The sequence below is a fragment of the Microcaecilia unicolor genome, chromosome 2 (genome assembly GCF_901765095.1).
Source record: "Microcaecilia unicolor chromosome 2, aMicUni1.1, whole genome shotgun sequence".
In the NCBI taxonomy this organism is placed as follows: Eukaryota; Metazoa; Chordata; class Amphibia; order Gymnophiona; family Siphonopidae; genus Microcaecilia; species Microcaecilia unicolor.
Window position 1 is genome coordinate 16,432,230 of NC_044032.1, and position 20,201 is coordinate 16,452,430.

Consider the following 20,201-nt stretch of genomic DNA (forward strand, 5'->3'; position numbering starts at 1 on the left):
CCGTTATAAAATGGACTTGGGGAAAATCCACTATTTCTGGGATAAGCATCATAAATTGTTTTATATTTTTTTGGGATCTTGCTGGATATTTGTGACCTGGATTGGCCACTGTTGGAAACAGGATGCTGGGCTCGATGGGCCTTTGGTCTTTCCCAGTATGGCAATAGTTATGTACTTATGGCTAAAACCAGCAGATCCACATGGAAGTACACTTACACACCCAGTTACAGAATAGCGCCTAAGTGTTTCCATGTGGATCTGAAAAGAGGGCGTAACGATGGGAGGGACATGGGTGGATCAGGGCGTTCCCTTAAGATGCTGGGATTTACCCCTGGGTTCAGTTGGCCTTGGATTCCGGTGTTCTGCGTCTTTCTATAAAGGACACCCATCCTTAGGCAGCATTTATAGAATACTGTTTAGCGCCGATTTTTTGGCGCCATATACGGAATCCAGCCTCACATCCGGAAACACAAAAGGAGCCAAAGCCAAGATGTAAACGTTACATTTTATTGATTTACTAATAATCCCCATATATCAAAAAAAAAAAAAAAGTCAAAGCTTGCAGGGATGATATAAAAGTAAAAAATAAATCTATTGGACTATTATGCTTCTGCAAATTGCTTTTCGCACATAGCAAGAAAGGCTAATGCAAAAATAATATACACCTTTTATTTATACTTTGTACACGTAAGTGCTTGTAAGAGTCTGTTGTACTATGGGTCGATACGTATGCAGGAAATGCTGCTGACGTCTTCCGTATGATCATCAGTCATGGGATTTCACCTCCGTCAGGATTACCGGCCCTCAAGTGTTCCCTCCCTCTCTCTCCCATGTCCCATCAGCTTCTGATGCTCAGTGTGGTGTGTGCAGTTGTACTTAGGAGTTCGCTTCTGGTTATACTACTGAGATGTTGTCCATGGTACAGCCACACTTTTCTACAATCATGTTTGGGAACTCAGCCACTTCGATTTCAGTGTAGTCTCCTTTCTTTACCAGGTACATCATGGGCAGGGGAGCGCTTTCCACTACTGTACAGGTCCTCTCCCCGTAGCCGTAATGGCGCAGCGAGCTCTTGGGTTGCCTACAGCTACCCACACAACGGAAGGCTTGGTATCCAGCGGGCTCGATAATCCAGTACTGAGTCCAGGTCAGCTCCCGAAAATTGATGAAATACTCCTGTCTGCAGCAGATGTTATCTTGCTGGGCTGTTTTCTCCTCGCAGTCTCCACGAGCGCTGCAGAAAGATAAAAGGGCAATTAAATACCTTGGAATAGGAGAAGAAAAGGCTCAAGAGGACATGTGTAACTTCCATTTCAGTTTGCAACAGGTCTGACTGCAGCAATGTGTTCCTGCCTCCAGGAGCTTACAACATTCAATCTGACATGAATTATGGAAAGATAATGATGCATAAGAGCCTCTCAGACCACACAGAAGAAAGAATCTCTGCAGTCCTGAAAGCTCGGCCACACCATCGGCTTTGGATAACTGCTGTGTTCATCACAGTTGAAAAATATTCTTTGCACTATGTTTTAAGATCCACCGTGAGCTCTTTAGTTAAACGTGATGAAGGGCAGTGTCCAGTCACTCTTACAATTCACCTGTTCTTTAAAAGTGATGTTCGGATGATGAATGCCTCAATGTTTGGTTCTTGCATGTACATTTTTTTCCCTAGCTCTCATTTTCCTCATTTCCTGTTATTTATGGTGTTCCTTTCCTTTTCTTGATACTTTTAATATTGTACACCGCCTTGCTATGCAATGTAGGAAAAGCAGTTTATAATAAGCCATAATGGGCAGATCTGATGTACATAAATAGGGCGGGCATGGAAGCAGAGGGAAGGCAGAACCAGCGCCTGCCAGGTCAATATTCAGAGACACTTAACCCGAGAGCAGCACCTGTTATCTGATAGTCTGAAGAGTTCAATTTTGAACATACTCAGGCTTGCAGAGGAACTGAATGTAGCTAAGAGATGCACAACCCTACTGTTTTGTGTGATGTGTTTCAGGGTGGATGTTATTAGCATGGGTTACGGTTAAGACCTGTTATTTTACTGTTAGCCCAGTGCATAAAATGGAACCTGAGCTACAATAGCACAAGGTAATGGTAAAATAACCTGTCTTAATGGTAGCTCATATTAATCACTTCCCCCCCTTATTGTGAAGAGTTTCTGGTAGGCAGAGCTGAGACTGTGATGTCATAATGCCATTCCACCAATAAGAACCAACTTCATCAGTGATGTCACAATGGCTTGATTGCCCTATACTTGGCTCACTTCTGATATTGTGATGTCATAATGCCTCATTCCACCAATAAGAGCCAACCTCATCAGTGATGTCACAATGGCTTGATTGCCCCACACTTGGCTTTCTTTTATTACATACAGCAGTGATTTCACTTTCTAGAGCAATGTCTTTTTTTCTTTAAGGGGGGAAGTTATCAATGTGGGCTCCTGTAATGATTTTCAGAGCTACTGTCTGCATAAAGGCCCTGAGCAGTGGCATTTATCTGGGGACCAGAGTCTTTGAATGTCTGCAGACTAGGTTTATTCTCTGCATTTTTAATATCTGGGACTGCCAGGGTGTTCCCCTCTCTCAAGGCACCCGTTTCAAGATCAATGTTGCAGCTGGAGCATTTTTTGCTGTTTATTTTGATATTTTCTATAAAGTCAACGTCTTACTGCCTGGGAGCAACAGATGTATCTTCAAGGGGCCGGGCATTAATGGGCCGATGATCAGAAGCCAACACGAGCGCTATAGATCAACAGCATCATCGAAGAGCCTGTGATCAGAGCCGGTGAGTGCGTGTAATAACGCGCTTGCTAGCTCTGAACACTAATTGCATGCAAATGCATTAAAACAAGGGGCTCCCGCATTCATCCCTCATGATCAGTGGGAATGTGCGAAACAAGGGCGCTGCTACTGCTGCAAACCTTACACCAGATTGGAGCTAGCGAGGGAGGAATGAGGAAGACCCACTGAAGAGGTTTGTGTCAAACCTAAGCCCGCCCCCCAGTGGCGTGCCAAGGGGGAGGGCGGTGGGGGCGGTCCGCCCCGGGTGCACGCCACTGGGGGGGTGCCACGCGCCTGTTGGCTCCGAGTCCGCTTGTTCCCTCCCTGCTGTTCCCTCTGCGCGGAACAGGTTACTTCCTGTTCCGGGGCAGAGGGAGCAGCAGGGAGGGAACGAGCGGACTCGGAGCTAACAGGCGCGCGGCACCCCCCCAGCAGGTAAAAATGCACCCAGGGGGAGGGTCGCGCTGCATGCGAGGGGGTGTAGTTTCGCCGGGAGGGGGGCCGCATCGGCGATCCGCCCCGGGTGTCAGCCAGGCTAGGAACGCCACTGCCGCCCCCCACCCCCAAAGCACAAAAACCCCTCCCACATCGAACAAAAATGTCTCTTCTGCTGTTTGACAGATACGGGCTTTTGACAGCCCGGACCTGTCAAACAACTGCGGGAGGATTGTGCCTTGGGCGCCTGCCCAGGCTGAAACCTCCCCCCAAGCACCCCTATGATCAGAGCTAATAGCACACATAAATTTGCATGGTATTAGCTTTGATCATAGAGGCGTTACAGCCCGGCGCTGTTCTGGCGTTATTTTTAGAGCGCTGTTTGGAACAGCGCGGAGCTGCGGCCCATAAGAGAGGTATTTTCCCCTTCTCCACAAGTCTCCCCTATATTAAATCTCAAACTCCCCCCTTGCTGAAGAGCCCCATCACATATCCCCCCCTCCTGAAAAGCCCTCCCCTTTCTCCCAAAGACCTACCCTCCCATAGGCACTCGCCTCCAGGAACCACCTGTAGAAATTCTTGGTGTCTATGGGGCAGTAGCAATCCGCATAGGGTTCAAAATGGCGCTGGTGACCCCTAGCAGAAGTCTTACTGTGTTACCTCTAGGATTCAGTTTGCCAGGGCAACAGACCACTTTGGGTAGCAGCCCAAACTTCAGATGCACAGCTTAGCCATTTAGCTACTGATACAGGTCACTATTCAGCTTCCGTGACCAACGTGTTTTTTTAAAGCACCAGCCCCAGTGGATAAAAGAATTTGGATACAGGGGCACCAGCAGCATTATCGGAACGGTGGTGAGTTTCGGAAGTTATTCAGATAAGTTCAGGTAGCAGAGCGACTATTGCTGTTATCCATATAATTCCTGAGACTGCCCTTGTGCTGCTCAAGGACTGCACTACTACTACTACTACTACTACTATTTAGCATTTCTATAGCGCTACAAGGCATACGCAGCGCTGCACAAACATAGAAGAAAGACAGACCCTGCTCAAAGAGCTTACAATCTAATAGACAAAAAATAAATAAAGTAAGCAAATCAAATCAATTAATGTGAACGGGAAGGAAGAGAGGAGAGTAGGTGGAGGCGAGTGGTTACAAGTGGTCACGAGTCAAAAGCAATGTTAAAGAGGTGGGCTTTCAGTCTAGATTTAAAGGTGGCCAAGGATGGGGCAAGACGTAGGGGCTTAGGAAGTTTATTCCAGGCGTAGGGTGCAGCGAGACAGAAGGCGCGAAGTCTGGAGTTGGCAGTAGTGGAGAAGGGAACAGATAAGAAGGATTTATCCATGGAACGGAGTGCACGGGAAGGGGTGTAGGGAAGGACGAGTGTGGAGAGATACTGGGGAGCAGCAGAGTGAGTACATTTATAGGTTAGTAGAAGAAGTTTGAACAGGATGCGAAAACGGATAGGGAGCCAGTGAAGGGTCTTGAGGAGAGGGGTAGTATGAGTAAAGCGACCCTGGCGGAAGATGAGACGGGCAGCAGAGTTTTGAACCAACTGGAGAGGGGAGAGGTGACTAAGTGGGAGGCCAGCAAGAAGCAGATTGCAGTAGTCTAAACGAGAGGTGACAAGGGTGTGGATGAGGGTTTTGGTAGAGTGCTCGGAAAGAAAGGGGCGGATTTTACAGATGTTGTAAAGAAAGAAACGACAGGTCTTGGCAATCTGCTCTGGCATTGTCTGGACAGCGATACTGGGGAACAGCAAAAAAATGAAACCCTAGTCAGCGTGCATTTTTCTTTGAAAAATTTCGGGCCTGTTAAGAATCGGTCCCAAGATTAACGTCTTAGTACGGCGAAGTGATACCCCTGTTCAATAACCTTATTAGGCAAAACCTGAAGAAGCCTGTAACAAGGCGAAACGATATGGGCCCCGTTGTTTATTCAAGCAGAGGGGTTATTGCACTACCTCAGTGAAAGCTAAGTTTTAAAGTTTTCTCTGTTGTTTATCTAGACTGTATTATTTAGCAAATATTCAGCAAAAAGACTGATTGTTTTGACATAATTTCTAAAATGACTTTTTTGTTCATAAGCAAATCAATATGGGTAAAAAACAGCCCTATGAATGAGATAGGACCACAGACACTACAATCTCTCGTTGATATTAGAGTCTTGCAGGTCAGACCTTGGTTAATCCTTGGTCTCTGAGGGCTTTACCTATATACATTAAGATCTGTAAATTATCTTACCCTTTGGGTTTCATTTTTTGCTGTTCCCCAGTATCGTGGTATTAGATTACGAAAGTAAGGAGAACAGCTCATACTGTCTTCTTGACAATATTGTCTGGACAGCACCACTGTGGTCTGTCAGTGGTCTGACATCACAATATCAGAAGTGAGCCAAGTATAGGGCAATCAAGCCATTGTGACATCAGTGATGAGGTTGGCTCTTATTGGTGGAATGAGGCATTATGACATCACAATATCAGAAGTGAGCCAAGTATAGGATAATCAAGCCATTGTGACATCACTGATGAGGTTGGCTCTTATTGGTGGAATAAGGCATTATGACATCACAATATCAGCTCTGCCTACCAGAAACTCTTCACAATAAGGGGGGAAGTGATTAATATGAGCTACCATTAAGACAGGTTATTTTACCATTACCTTGTGCTATTGTAGCTCAGGTTCCATTTAATGCAGTGAGACCTAATTACTAATCACTGGGGCTAACAGTAAAATAACAACAGTAAGCCATGCTGATAACATCCACCCTGAAACACATCACACAAAACAGTAGGGTTGTGCATCTCTTAGCTACATTCAGTTCCTCTGCAAGCCTCAGTATGTTCAAAATTGATTTAATGGTGCTAACCCAGTCTGTGGGACACACCTAGCCAGTCAGGTTTTCAGGACACCAACAAGAGATTTGCATATAATGGAGGAAGTGCATGCATATTCATTCTTTCTATCCTGAAAGCCAGACTGGCTAGGTGTGTCTCAAGGACTGGGCTGAGAAACCTTGTGTTTAACCTATGCATTCACATGTGTACAATTTGCAAACTCTAACATGTCAATATATTGAATGTGTGAAACAAACAAACAAAAATTTGAAATGAAGAAAAATCCCAAACTAAACTGCAATCTAGTTTTCCCTGAGCACATCCCAACCACTTGGATTCCTACCCGTGTGCCTCCAGGTTGAGGGTGTACAGCACCAGCTCCGGCTTCCCCAGGGTTTTATCCGAAGGGTCCTGGGATGTGAATCGGACAGACTTGGCCATGTCAGAAGCATAACTGCCATGTCTCTCCCCTTCAATCCTGACCTCCAGGTGCAGGGCAGATTGTCGCTTGTTCTTCAGCCAGGAATGCACAGCCTGGGTGACATCAAAGCTCTTCCAGCCAGATTCCATAATTGCAACCAACCTGCAGAAGAATGGAGGGGAATCTTCATTACCCTGTTCTGCCATGACTGCATTACAAACCAGTCACTTTGCCAACATGCAGACAGATGTTCCGATTTTAACTGAATTAAAATGTATTTTTTGTCTTAAAATAGTGGTGAAAAACATCAAGCAAGAATTATTTGAATCAACGCTGAATATAGACAAAAAAACAAAGGAAATGAACATCCATTTAGAGAAATTGAATATAGTGTATTTACTGAGTTAATCTAATTAAACAAGCAAAAGTAAAGATGAAACCTTATTAGTTTAAATACATGTGAAACCCAATTTTGTCTAGTTATCCAGGGGTCAGCAGGGGAAGTTCACAGTTTGAAGTGCTTTTGAAGGGCAGAGCACAATCCCCCCCCTCCCCCATCACTCAAAAACAGTCACAGACCATAAACACTAGACTCTGTTCATATTTCAAAGCCTGCTATTTCAAGGGGTGTCTTGTCCATCACCTCCTTTCTGACTGAGCTCCAGTGCTGCTCAGATGTGGGAACCTTGTGTAAATTAATAACATTTGCAAACTCCTTCTCAGGCAGAGGGTGAGGGGAGGCAGGTGGGGTGGTTTGAATGTTTTTATATTTTACTACTACTACTTAACATTTCTAAAGCGCTACTAGGGTTACGCAGCTCTGTACAATTTAACATAGAGGGACAGTCCCTGCACAATGAGCTTACAATCTAAAAGACAAGTGAACAGTCAGTCCGAAAGGGGCAGTCAAATTGGGGCAGTCTGGATTTACTGAGCGGTAAGAGTTAGGTGCCGAACGCAGCATTGAAGAGGTGGGCTTTAAGCAAAGACTTGAAGATGGGCAGGGAGGGGGCTTGGCGTAAGGGCTCAGGAAGGTTGTTCCAGGCATAGGGTGAGGCGAGGCAGAAGGAGCGGAGCCTGGAGTTGGCGGTGGTGGAGCAGGGTACTGAGAGGAGGGATTTGTCCTGTGAACGGAGGTTTCGGGTGGGAACGTAAGGGGAGATGAGGGTAGAGAGGTAGTGAGGAGCGGCAGACTGAGTGCATTTGTAGGTAAGAAGGAGAAGCTTGAATTGAATGCGGTATCTGATAGGAAGCCAGTGAAGTGACCTGAGGAGAGGGGTGATATGAGTATATCGGTTCTGGCGGAATATGAGACATGCAGCAGAGTTCTGAACAGATTGAAGGGGGGATAGATGGCTAAGTGGGAGGCCGGTGAGGAGTAAGTTGCAGTAGTCAAGGCGAGAGGTAATGAGAGCGTGGACGAGAGTTCGGGTGGTGTGTTCAGAGAGGAAAGGGCAAATTTTGCTGATGTTAAAGAGGAAGAAGCGACAGGTCTTGCTGGATAAGCGCAGAGAAGGAGAGGGAGGAGTCAAAGATGACTCCGAGGTTGCGGGCAGATGAGACGGGGAGGATGAGGGTGTTATCAACTGAGATAGTAAGTGGAGGAAGAGGAGAAGTGGGTTTTGGTGGAAAGACGATGAGCTCGGTCTTGGACATGTTCAGTTTCAGGTGGCGGTTGGACATCCAGGCAGCAATGTCGGATAAGCAGGCTGATACCTTTACCTGGGTCTCCGCGGTGATGTCTGGTGTGGAGAGATACAGCTGGGTGTCATCAGCAGAGATGATACTGGAAACCATGAGATGAGATCAGGGAGCCCAGGGAAGAGGTGTAGATTGAGAAGAGAAGGGGTCCAAGGACAGATCCCTGGGGAACACCAACAGATAGCAGGATGGGGGTGGAGGAAGATCCATGAGAGTGAACCCTGAAGGTGCGGGGGGAGAGATAGGAGGAGAACCAGGAGAGGACAGAGCCCTGGAACCCAAATGAGGACAGTGTGGCAAGGAGTAAGTCATGACTGACCGTGTCAAAAGCGGCGGATAGATCGAGGAGGATGAGGATGGAGTAGTGGCCTCTGGATTTGGCCAGGAACAGGTCATTACAGACTTTAGAGAGTGCTGTTTCTGTCGAGTGTAGAGGGCGAAATCCAGATTGAAGTGGATCGAGGATGGCATGAGAGGAGAGAAAATCAAGGCAGCGGCTGTGAACAGCACGCTCAAGTATTTTGGAGAGGAAGGGTAGGAGGGAGATGGGACGGTAGTTGGAGGGACAGGTAGGGTCAAGTGATGGTTTTTTGAGGAGAGGTGTGACTACGGCGTGCTTGAAGGTGTCAGGGACAGTTGCAGTGGAGAGAGAGAGATTGAGGGTATGACAGATGGGAGGGGGTGACAGTATGAGAGATGATGTTAAGTAAGTTGGTGGGGATGGGATCAGAAGAGCAGGTGGTGCATTTCGAGGAGGAAAGAAGGCGAGCGGTTTCCTCCTCGGTGATGTCAGGAAAGGAGGAGAAGGAGGCCTGGGTTGGTTGGTTGAGGGAGAGGGTTGATGGGTGAACCCACCTAGAACCAGGGATATTGCTGTCAGGTTCTGTCAGGTTCTGAGCCCGCGGGACTGGGCTCTGGAGCAAAACGTGAGCCCTTGGGCTGCTGACGAGGAGCGACAGCAGCAGGCAAAACCCACCAACCCACACTGGGTAAGCACAACGGCAGGGACTGCAGGCACCGCCCAGCGAACCGGAACACCTGGACTGGAATCCCCCGGACTGGAGGACACCGGACTGGAACACTGGACTACAATCCCCCGGACTGGAACACACACCGGACCGGAACACACTGGACTGGAGCACACCAGACTGGAACACACACCGGCCCGGAACACTCTGGACTGGAACCCGGACTGGACCTAGGCTTCACCTACACTTGACTGCCTACCCCCTCGGGTTGAGCCTTCAGGTTCTGGCAGCCGGTAGGACTTACAGGAGCAGCAGGAATGAAGATCCAGGGGTGCCCCCTGGCACCTAAGCGATGGCAAGGCAGACAGGCAGGGAATGTCCGGGTTCTGGCAGTAGGTAGGTTCAAAGCAATGGTCACAGAAGAGCTGGAAGCCCACAGAGCAAGAACACAGAAGGGCTGGAAACCCACAAGCGATAAACACCAAAGGGCAGGGAACCTACAGAGCAAGAAACACAGAAGGGCTGGAAACCCACAAGCGATAAACACAGAAGGGCTGGAAACCCACAGCGCAATAAACACAGAAGGGCTGGCAACCCACCAAGCGATAAACACAGAAGGGCAGAAAACCCACAGCGCAATAAATACAGAAGGGCTGGCAACCCACAAAGCGATAAACACAGAAGGGCTGAAAACCCACAGAAGGGGAGGAGACCCACAGAACAATAAATACAGAAGGGCTGGAAACCCACAAAGCGATAAACACAGAAGGGCTGAAAACCCACAGAAGGGTAGGAGACCCACAGAACAAATAAATACAGAAGGGCTGGAAACCCACAAAGCGATAAACACAGAAGGGCAGGGAACCTACAGAGCAAGAAACACAGAAGGGCTGGAAACCCACAAGCGATAAACACAGAAGGGCTGAAAACCCACAGAAGGGTAGGAGACCCACGGAGCAAATAACTACAGAAGGGCAGGGAACCTACAGAGCAAGAAACACAGAAGGGCAGGAAACCCACAAGCGATAAACACAGAAGGGCTGGGAACCTACAGAGCAAAAACACAGAAGGGCTGGAAACCCACAAGCGATAAACACAGAAGGGCTGAAAACCCACAGCGCAATAAATACAGAAGGGCTGAAAACCCACAGAACGATAAACACAGAAGGGCAGAAAACCCACAAAGCGATAAACACAGAAGGGCAGAAAACCCACAGAAGGGTAGGAGACCCACAGAGCAAATAACACAGAAGGGTAGGAAGCCCACAGAACAATAAACACAGAAGGGCTGAAAACCCACAGAGCAAAAGACAAGGAAAGCAAACGGTGCTAACAGCACACTAACCTCGGGACCTAAGGCACTGCGGAGGGAATGGCAGGCAATGCAAAGGCCAGGACTGTAGTTTCCAAGTCACTAATAAAGCCCTTCAACACCAGAGCCACAGGTGCAGCAATCACCTTGCAACCAAACAGAGGCTTGACACACAAAGCAGTCATCCCATAGAAAGGAACAGCGGGAGCCATCTTGGAAACTGGCAAGGAGGAGGAAGCGGCAGCCATCTTGGAAGAGGCAAAGCCCACACAGGTGAGATTCAGTAGGGCAATCAGCACACAGAGCCAGAGAGAAACTAAGACAGAGACAGCCACAGAGACAAGCAGAAGCCAGCACAGCCACTGACTCCCAGAAACGGGGTAAGTATGAGGGTGGTCACGGCCACAGACGTGACAATTGCTGTCTAGAAACTGTGATAAATAAATAAATACATTTACTAAAACAAGCAGACGGCTGCTACTGAAAGGCAAAGGTGAAATCCTCACAAGCCAGGATACTTTCCACAAAACAATAACAAATCCAGTTTCTGATGTGAGGTAGAGAGGTGTGGTAGCCGTGTTAGTCCACTCTTAAAGGTAATCAATAGAAATCAAACAAAATACATGGAAAATAAAATAAGATGATACCTTTTTTATTGGACATAACTTAATAAATTTCTTGATTAGCTTTCGAAGGTTGCCCTTCTTCCTAAGATCGGAAATAAGCAAATGTGCTCACCCTCCCCTCAACTACCTCCCACCCACCCTGTTAGACTGTCAATGAAAAGCTTAGATGCTTCACTTATATATACTGTCAGCTAGCACATTTGCTTATTTCCGATCTGAGGAAGCTAATCAAGAAATGTATTAAGTTATGTCCAATAAAAAAGGTATTCTCTTTGTTTTGTAACAGAGAGTATAAAGTTCAATACATAATCTGTTATCTGCTAAACAGTTCTGGATTATTGGTACTGTTGTACTTCCTTGAATTTATACGAAGTTTTTGGAATTTGAGTGGTACAGGGGTGGGATGGAGGGGATGGGATGGGGAGGGGAGAGATGGGGGGGTATGGGCAGTTTATAAGCTGTATAGTTCATGAATAGTATTTTATTGTTTGTAAATTGGCATTATTGTGTATGCTTACTTTGAGTTATCAATAAAATTTACTTTAAACATAAAAAAAAAAAAAAAAAGGTATTGTCTTATTTTATTTTCCATGTTTTATTTTGTTTGATTTCTATTGATTACCTGATGTGAGGTAAAAAGAAAAAACAAAAATAATCAGAGAAAATATGCCCATGCATTTGTGGCAACTCCTGGGGACATGTGCAAAGGAAAGGGTTCAGACCCCTACTAATGTACACTGATTGGCAGAAATGGGTTCCAGGCCTATCCCTGCCTGAAGTGCCTTTATCTCCACCCCTGCCTCCTGTATTATGGTTCTAGTTAGGCAGTCTGATAGTGTTTCACTACCTCCACCCCAGAGATGGCTGCACAAACGTTTCGGGGTACCTGGAGTCGATCAGGGATGTCTTGTTGGCTCCGTCCCCCAGGATCTCCACCCAGTAGATGCTGACCCGGGCGTTGTTGACGGGTCTCTGGTGCCTCCTGTCGGGCAGGTTCAGGCGGTGGGGGGGCTTCTTGAAGAGCTTCAGCTCAGCCATGGTCACCTCGCTGTTTTCGGGGATCCTCCCCTCCATGTCAAAGTAGAGCTTCTGGCGGCTGGAGTCCGAGTACAGCACTTCCCCGGAAATGTCTAAACAAGAAAGGGAGAAAGATGGAGTTGTGAACACCACTACTGGGAGCTGTACATTGTGCATGGCACTCTCAGAGGTCCCCACAGCCCAAACCCTTCCCACCCCAGTACCCCGCTAAATAACCCTATCCTGCAAATATCTGTCCGTCTATCTAGTAAGCCCCCCAACCCTCATTACCAAACATTTTGCATATCTGTCCATCTATCTAATAAGCCCCCCCCCCACCCCCTTCACCAAACATTTTGCATCTCTCTGAATAAAAAGTAGCACATATGAGTTTATCTTGTTGGGCAGACTGGATGGACCGTGCAGGTCTTTTTCTGCCGTCATCTACTATGTTACTATGTTAGATATTCTGCAAATATCTGCCTGTCTGTATATCTACTAAGCCCCCCACCCCCTTCACCAAACATTTTGCATATGTCTGTCCGTCTGTCTACTAAGCCCCCCACCCCCTTCACCAAACATTTTGCATATCTGTCTGTCCGTCTGTCTACTAAGCCCCCCACCCCCTTCACCAAACATTTTGCATATCTGTCTGTCCATCTATCTACTAAGACCCCCACCCCCCTTCACCAAACATTTTGCATATCTGTCTGTCCATCTATCTACTAAGCCCCCCCCACCCCCTTCACCAAACATTTTGCATCTCTCTGATCCTTCAATATTCTGCAAATATTTGTCTGTCCGTCTACCTAATAAGCCCCCCCCATCACCAAAAACATTTTGCATATCTGTCTGTCCATCTATCTAATAAGCCCCCCCCACCCACCCCCTTCACCAAACATTTTGCATCTCTCTGAATAAAAAGTAGCACATATGAGTTTATCTTGTTGGGCAGACTGGATGGACCGTGCAGGTCTTTTTCTGCCGTCATCTACTATGTTACTATGTTAGATATTCTGCAAATATCTGCCTGTCTGTATATCTACTAAGCCCCCCACCCCCTTCACCAAACATTTTGCATATCTGTCTGTCCGTCTGTCTACTAAGCCCCCCACCCCCTTCACCAAACATTTTGCATATCTGTCTGTCCATCTATCTAATAAGCCCCCCCCACCCACCCCCTTCACCAAACATTTTGCATCTCTCTGAATAAAAAGTAGCACATATGAGTTTATCTTGTTGGGCAGACTGGATGGACCGTGCAGGTCTTTTTCTGCCGTCATCTACTATGTTACTATGTTAGATATTCTGCAAATATCTGCCTGTCTGTATATCTACTAAGCCCCCCACCCCCTTCACCAAACATTTTGCATATCTGTCTGTCCGTCTGTCTACTAAGCCCCCCACCCCCTTCACCAAACATTTTGCATATCTGTCTGTCCGTCTGTCTACTAAGCCCCCCACCCCCATCACCAAAAACATTTTGCATATCTGTCCATCTATCTAATAAGCCCCCCCCCCCCCACCCCCTTCACCAAACATTTTGCACCTTCACCAAACATTTTGCATCTCTCTGAGTAAAAAGTAGCACATATGAGTTTATCTTGTTGGGCAGACTGGATGGACCGTGCAGGTCTTTTTCTGCCGTCATCTACTATGTTACTATGTTTGATATTCTGCAAATATCTGCCTGTCTGTATATCTACTAAGCCCCCCCACCCCCTTCACCAAACATTTTGCATATCTGTCTGTCCGTCTATCTACTAAGCCCCCCCCCCCCCCTTCACCAAACATTTTGCATATCTGTCTGTCCGTCTATGTACTAAGACCCCCCATCCCCATCACCAAACATTTTGCATCTCTTCTGGTAATCTCTGTCTTTCTGCCTCTGCTGTTCTAGCTTCCTCCTTCAACTGTGCCCGGCCCCTCTGCTCACCTGCATTGCCCGGGATGCCCCGCAGGATGCCCGCCAGGCTGGGCACTGCCCTCCTGCTCCTCCACCGGTGCAGCTGCAGCAGGCTCACGTACTTGGTCCTGAGGTGCCGGGGGACAATCAGGTTCTCCAGGTCTCGCTTCTGGAAGGGGGGCACCTCGGGGAGCCCCAGCTTCTTCAGCAGGGCATCTCGCACCTCCTCGGGGGTAAATCCAGCGATCGGGGATGGGCACAAAGCCCAGAGCAGGCAGCTGAAGCTGAGCAGTACCCTGGTCCTCATGCTGCCTGTGATTACCTGCCTTTGCCAGCTGCAGCCTCCTTCACCTTGGTCTTTTATAGCCCTTCCCAACCCCCTCTGGGGACATGAAAGGTCACACCCCCACCCCCCTCCCACAGAGACTTGAACGAGACAATCCACACTTTCTGGCCGTGACTGGGACCCAGCAGGTCAAACTAATCAAACTCCAGCTCTGGACCGTCAGCTCAGCTGCAAAAACTAAAGCCTCAGGGAAACCCAGGCAAAACCTTTTTGCTTACTTTTGCCAGGTTTAGACAAAATGCTGGAAACCAAGAGATCTAATATGCATCAAATGTCAGCAGATGTAAGAATGGTGGGGGAAGGGGGGGTCCTTGCACACCATAGTTACAGCAGGTTGTAGGAATCCTATGGTGGGGAGAAGGTTCTGGTCATTGTGTTATTTGGGGGGGGGGGCAGCTGCAGCCCCCTTGGAAACTGGGTTCAATTCCCACTGTGGCTCCTTGTGACCCTGAGCAAAGTCACTTAACCCTCTGTTGCCCCAGGTACAAATGCAGATCGTGAGCCCACTAGGGACAGAGAAAGTACCTGCAAATAATATATGTAAATGGCCATGTATGTAACACAGAAAGACAGTATATCAAATCCATGAATTCCATCATTTTCTGACCTTTTCGTCTTGGATCCAAGGTCCTTTCATTTCATTCAGGATTTGCATTGGATTTCTGCCACTCAGCTTCACTGCAGAAGTGGGGTTATGAATTACCCAGGGATTTCAGGACCCGAGATCATACTTGAAGTTGTGAAATTTAGAGGGAACACAAATTCAATGAATACAGCTAAATAGAGCCCATTCTGTCCTGCATGACCAGAGGATGTGTCACTGTTATCTGATTTACCAAGTTTGTTGTCACCTAATATTAATCAGAAATGATCAGATCAGTGATGCTGGGGGGGAGGGTGTCCCTCTCAATGCCATGGTGGCCAGAGCTGTGCAGGATCAACCCACCCACTGGCAGGGGTGGGCTAATGAGCAAACAGGCAGCTGAATCTCTGCAGAAGGCAAAATGAGGGAGAGATATGGATTGCAGACTTTTTCACAGGGTGGTGCTTATCTGTCCCAATGGCCAGCATTTCTCCTTCCCTCTTTGTCATGCAAACCAGAAGAGTCAGGATTTTTTGGACTAGGCTCTTGTGTGGATTGTGTATTGGAAGCACATGGTGCATTTGGATTGCCAGACGGGGGATTAGAGGCTGAAGGGAGTGAAATATGATGGGGCTGACAGTTTCACTACAAATCCTCTCCTAAGAAACATTCAGGATCACCGATTTGAACGTTTGATCTTCTTTTTCACACACCTTCATGTGACTTGACACTGCACCACTTGGATAAATGAAGCTTTAACCAGGCACAGACTCATTTCAGCCTAAAAAGGGTTTTTGCTTTGTTCATTTATGTTTCTACATTGATTGTACCGGAGAGTTTTATTAGCCATATTGCTCTTGGAGAAAAGAGGACTCTTTGCAGGACTCTGATACCTGAACTATTCAAATATGTGGTGGTTAGTACATGAGCCCCTCTTCAGGAAACAATGGCAGATAAAGATCAGATGACCTGGGTCCAGCCATCTACTCTCCCTTTCACTCTCTTAGAGATCCCACATACTTGTCCCAAGCTCTCTTGACATCAGATACTGTTTTCGTTTCCACCACTTTCACGAATTCACCACCTTTTCTGTGAAGAAGGTTTTCCTCAGGTTATTTCTGATTCTGTCCCCTTTGCCCCCTCATTCCAGAGATTCCTTTTAATTGAGACTCAAAGACCCTCTCCCGCCTTTCTTCCAAAGAATACAAATTGAGATCTTTAAGGATTTATGAGGAAGACCACTGACCATTTTAGGAGCCTCCCTCTGAGCCGACTCCATCCTGTTTATATCTTTTCAAGGTTTGGTCTCCAGAATTGTACACAATCTTCTGAATGAGGTCTCAGCAGAGTCTCTTATACAGGGGCATCATGACCTCTTTTTTCCTTTCCCTATGCATCCAATCATCCTTCTGGCCTTTGCTGTCACCTTTTCTAAATTTTGAGGTTTTGCCAGGTTCTTGGGGCCTGGATTGGCCGCTGTCGGAGACGGAGTGCTGGGCTTGATGGACCTATTGGTCTTTTCCCAGTGTGGCAGTGCTTATGTACCTGTTTGGCCACCTTAAAATCACCACATAGGATCACACCCAAGTCCGGCTTCTCTTTCATGCACAAAAGTTCTTTTCCCCCTAAACTGTACCGTGTACCCCAATTGCGTGACGCTGCATTTTTTAGAAGCCTGGTGTTATAAAGATGGACTAGACTGAAATTAAATGGAAGCAAAATGAAACTCTCCTTTCACTGGGGCACAAGGAATCACATCTTCATCTCATCTCTTTTGTGCAAATGGATTATTCTGTTTTGAGCATGTTTCAGGGACCAGTGGTTTTCAGAAGTCAAAATAATCAAAATAAATCTTTTGATTCATGCAGATCTCTCATTTGTTTAAACATAACTGAATGCAGTCCATTGGTTTTCTTAAATGTTATTCTGGTTGATAATAAAAGGAGATAATGGTGAACACAATCCACTCTAACGGGTTGTTTTGCGGTTGTACATGAGGAATTGTGATATTGAATAAATAAGTGTGTGTTTTTGTTCCTAGTCATACATCCAAAAGTTATATAATCCTTTCAAGAAACCAGTTATTCCTTTAACTTATTTGTATGATCCAGGGGCAGACTGGGGGTACTCTGGGGGCCCCCCCTACCATGCTGCTGCCACCAGTGCCCCACCCCTGCCATGCTGCCTCCCTCCCACCATGTTGTCGCTGCATCCCCTACCTTGAAATGCCCTGGTGGTTTAGTGGCTGTGGCTTCTTTGGGGGTAGGAAATAAAGCCCCTCGTTTCTGCCCATCTGCTACCTCTACTCTGCCTGGCACGGTGCCCTGTTTATGGTACCATGGGAGTCTCGGCAGCCATTCTGTAAACACAATGGTGCAACCAGGGAGAAAAGCAGCAGTGGCCCCTAGACCACCAGGGCCCGGTGGTGGGCAACCGGGCAGAGCCTCTGGCCCCCTAGAGCCTCTGGGCCCTCAGGCACTGCCCAGTTGCCCAAGTGGTCAGTCCGCCCCTGGTATGGTCACTTTTTCAATATGGTAATACTAGAGCCCAGTGAAGATTTACTGGACCAAACTTACATAAGTACATAAGTATTGCCATACTGGGACAGACTGAAGGTCCATGAAGCCCAGCATCCTGTTTCCAACAGTGGCCAATCCAGGTCACAAATACCTGGCAAGATCCCCAAAGAGCAGCAACATTCTATGTAGAACTGCAAAGAATAGCAAGATTCCGGAATCCTAAAGAGTAACAGGATTCCATGTAGAACCCCAAAGTGTAGCAACGTTCCATTCGGAATCCCAAGTACAAAAGTACATAAGTATTGCCACACTGGGACAGACCAAAAATGTCCATCCATCCCAGCATCCTGTTTCCAACAGTGGCCAATCCAGGTCACAAATACCTGGCAAGATCCCGAAAAAGTTCAATACATTTTATGCTGCTTATCCCAGAAATATTTTCCCCAAGTCCAATTAAACTTGCTTTCCTTGCGCCATCAGCATCCAGTTGGATAGGCATTGCCTTAAAAGGTGACAAAGAATTTTTTTTTAACATTTATATCCCACATTATCCCAAGCAAAGTCGGGTTCAATGTGGCTTATATTTGAAAATACAGTGAGACAGAATAACATGATTCAGTTATATCATGGGAGCAAGTCAATGGATATGTCTGAAACATTTAACAAAGATGATTTTACCATATGTACCCAGCTGGGCATTTAAAAGTCTGTCCTTTAATGATGCCACATGTTCAGAAATCATAGCCATAAGTATAGACATTTATTCAAATATTATCACATGCACATACCAGAAATCCATTGTACTTATAAATAGAAGCTCTGTTTTTGTGACCCTTTACTAGGTGAAAACTTCTCCGCATCAATACAATGCGTGCTAGGGTGTCCCTATGATCAGCCCCTTGAAATGACAAACTGATGATGATTTAGAAGTAATTACTACTGTAACCGATGCAATAATAATTCTGACAGATCCTGTGTGTACATCCGTATGCTGCACAAGTCGGCATGTTTCCATAGCTGATATTAAATATACATGCTACGAACAAGGATGTGGAAGCTGGGGGGTGGGGGCTGGCTTCAACTTTTTGATGTCATGCCATCTCCTATCATTAAAGTTCCTTGGCTAGGTCCTTCCTCATGTTATCGACACCATCAGGAGCATTTGCCCTATTGCCACAAAGATGCAAACCTTATCACACAGCCCTTGGGCAATATCACTTAAAAATTGTTAAAAAGAACCGGCCCAAGAACCAAACCTTGTGGCACAGCACTGGTAATGTCTCATTTCTCAGAGTGAGCTCCATCAACCTCTATCATCAGTCGCCTTCCACTCAGCCAGTTCCCAACCCAGTCAGTCACTTTATGGCCCCCACCAAGGACACTCCGTTTATTTATTAGATGTCTATGTTGAACTGTGTGAAAGGCTTTGCTAAAATCTAAGTACGTCACATCTAGTGCTCTCCCTCAAGCCAACTCTCTGGTCATGAGTACACTCTCATGGTTCGTCCTCCTCCCCTATCCCGCTCTCTGTTGGAGTTCCTCAAGGCTCTGTCCTTGGGCCCCTTCTTTTTTCAATCTACACCTCTTCCTTAGGCTCCCTGATCTCTTCTCATGGTTTCCACTATCATCTTCATGCTGACGACACCCAGCTTTATCTCTCCACACCAGACATCACTGCGGAAACCCAGGCCAAGGTATCGGCCTGCTTATCCGACATTGCTGCCTGGATGTCAAACCGCCACCTGAAACTGAACATGGCCAAGACTGAACTTGTTGTTTTCCCACCCAAACCCACTTCTCCTCTCCCTTCACTCTCTATCTCAGTTGATAACACCCTCATCGTCCCCATCTCATCTGCCCGCAACCTCGGTGTCATCTTCGACTCCTCCCTCTCCTTCTCTGCGCATATCCAGCAGATAGCCAAGACCTGTCGCTTCTTCCTCTATAACATTAGCAAAATTCGCCCCTTCCTCTCCGAGCACACCACCCGAATTCTCATCCACTCTCTCATTACCTCTCGCCTTGACTACTGCAACCTACTCCTCACCGGCCTCCAACTTAGCCATCTATCCCCCCTTCATTCAGAACTCTGCCGCACGTCTTATCTTCCGCCTTAACTGATATACTCATATCACCCCTCTCCTCAAGTCACTTCACTGGCTTCCGATCAGATACCGAATACAGTTCAAGCTTCTCCTACTCACCTACAAATGCACTCGATCTGCAGCCCCTCCTTACCTCTCTACCCTCATCTCCCCTTACGTCCCTACCCGTAACCTCCGCTCTCAAGACAAATCCCTCCTTTCAGTACCCTTCTCCACCACCGCCAACTCTAGGCTTCGCCCTTTCTGCCTCGCCTCACCCCACGCTTGGAACAAACTCCCTAAGCCCATACGCCGGGCCCCCTCCCTACCCATCTTCAAATCATTGCTCAAAGCCCACCTCTTCAATGTCGCCTTCGGCACCTAATCACTTTATCTCTTCTCAGGAAATCTCTTCTACCCCATCTTGACATTTCGTCCTTTAGATTGTGAGCAGGGACCGTCCTTATTCGTTAAATTGTACAGTGCTGCGTAACCCTAGTAGCGCTCTAGAAATGTTAAGTAGTAGTAGTCACCCAGTCAAAGAAATTAATCTGATTTGTCCGACAAGATGTACCTCTAGCTTTTTTAATGGCAAGCCTTATGGGCAGGATCTTGGTGAAGCCTTCACATATGGGGTGGGCCTTCTGATGGAGCACAG

General features: G+C 47.0%; 1 protein-coding gene across 1 annotated transcript; it reads right to left on the reverse strand.

The window, feature by feature from the left end:
• Nucleotides 1–894: 894 nt before the first annotated feature.
• On the reverse strand, nt 895–14,318 carry LOC115461784 (left-right determination factor 2-like). The gene is made up of 4 exons (XM_030191829.1): nt 14,042–14,318; nt 11,975–12,218; nt 6,404–6,643; nt 895–1,234 (listed from the first exon to the last, which is right to left on the reverse strand). The coding sequence occupies exons 1-4, from the start codon at nt 14,316–14,318 to the stop codon at nt 895–897; spliced, it is 1,101 nt and encodes a 366-aa protein (XP_030047689.1).
• Nucleotides 14,319–20,201: the final 5,883 nt, after the last annotated feature.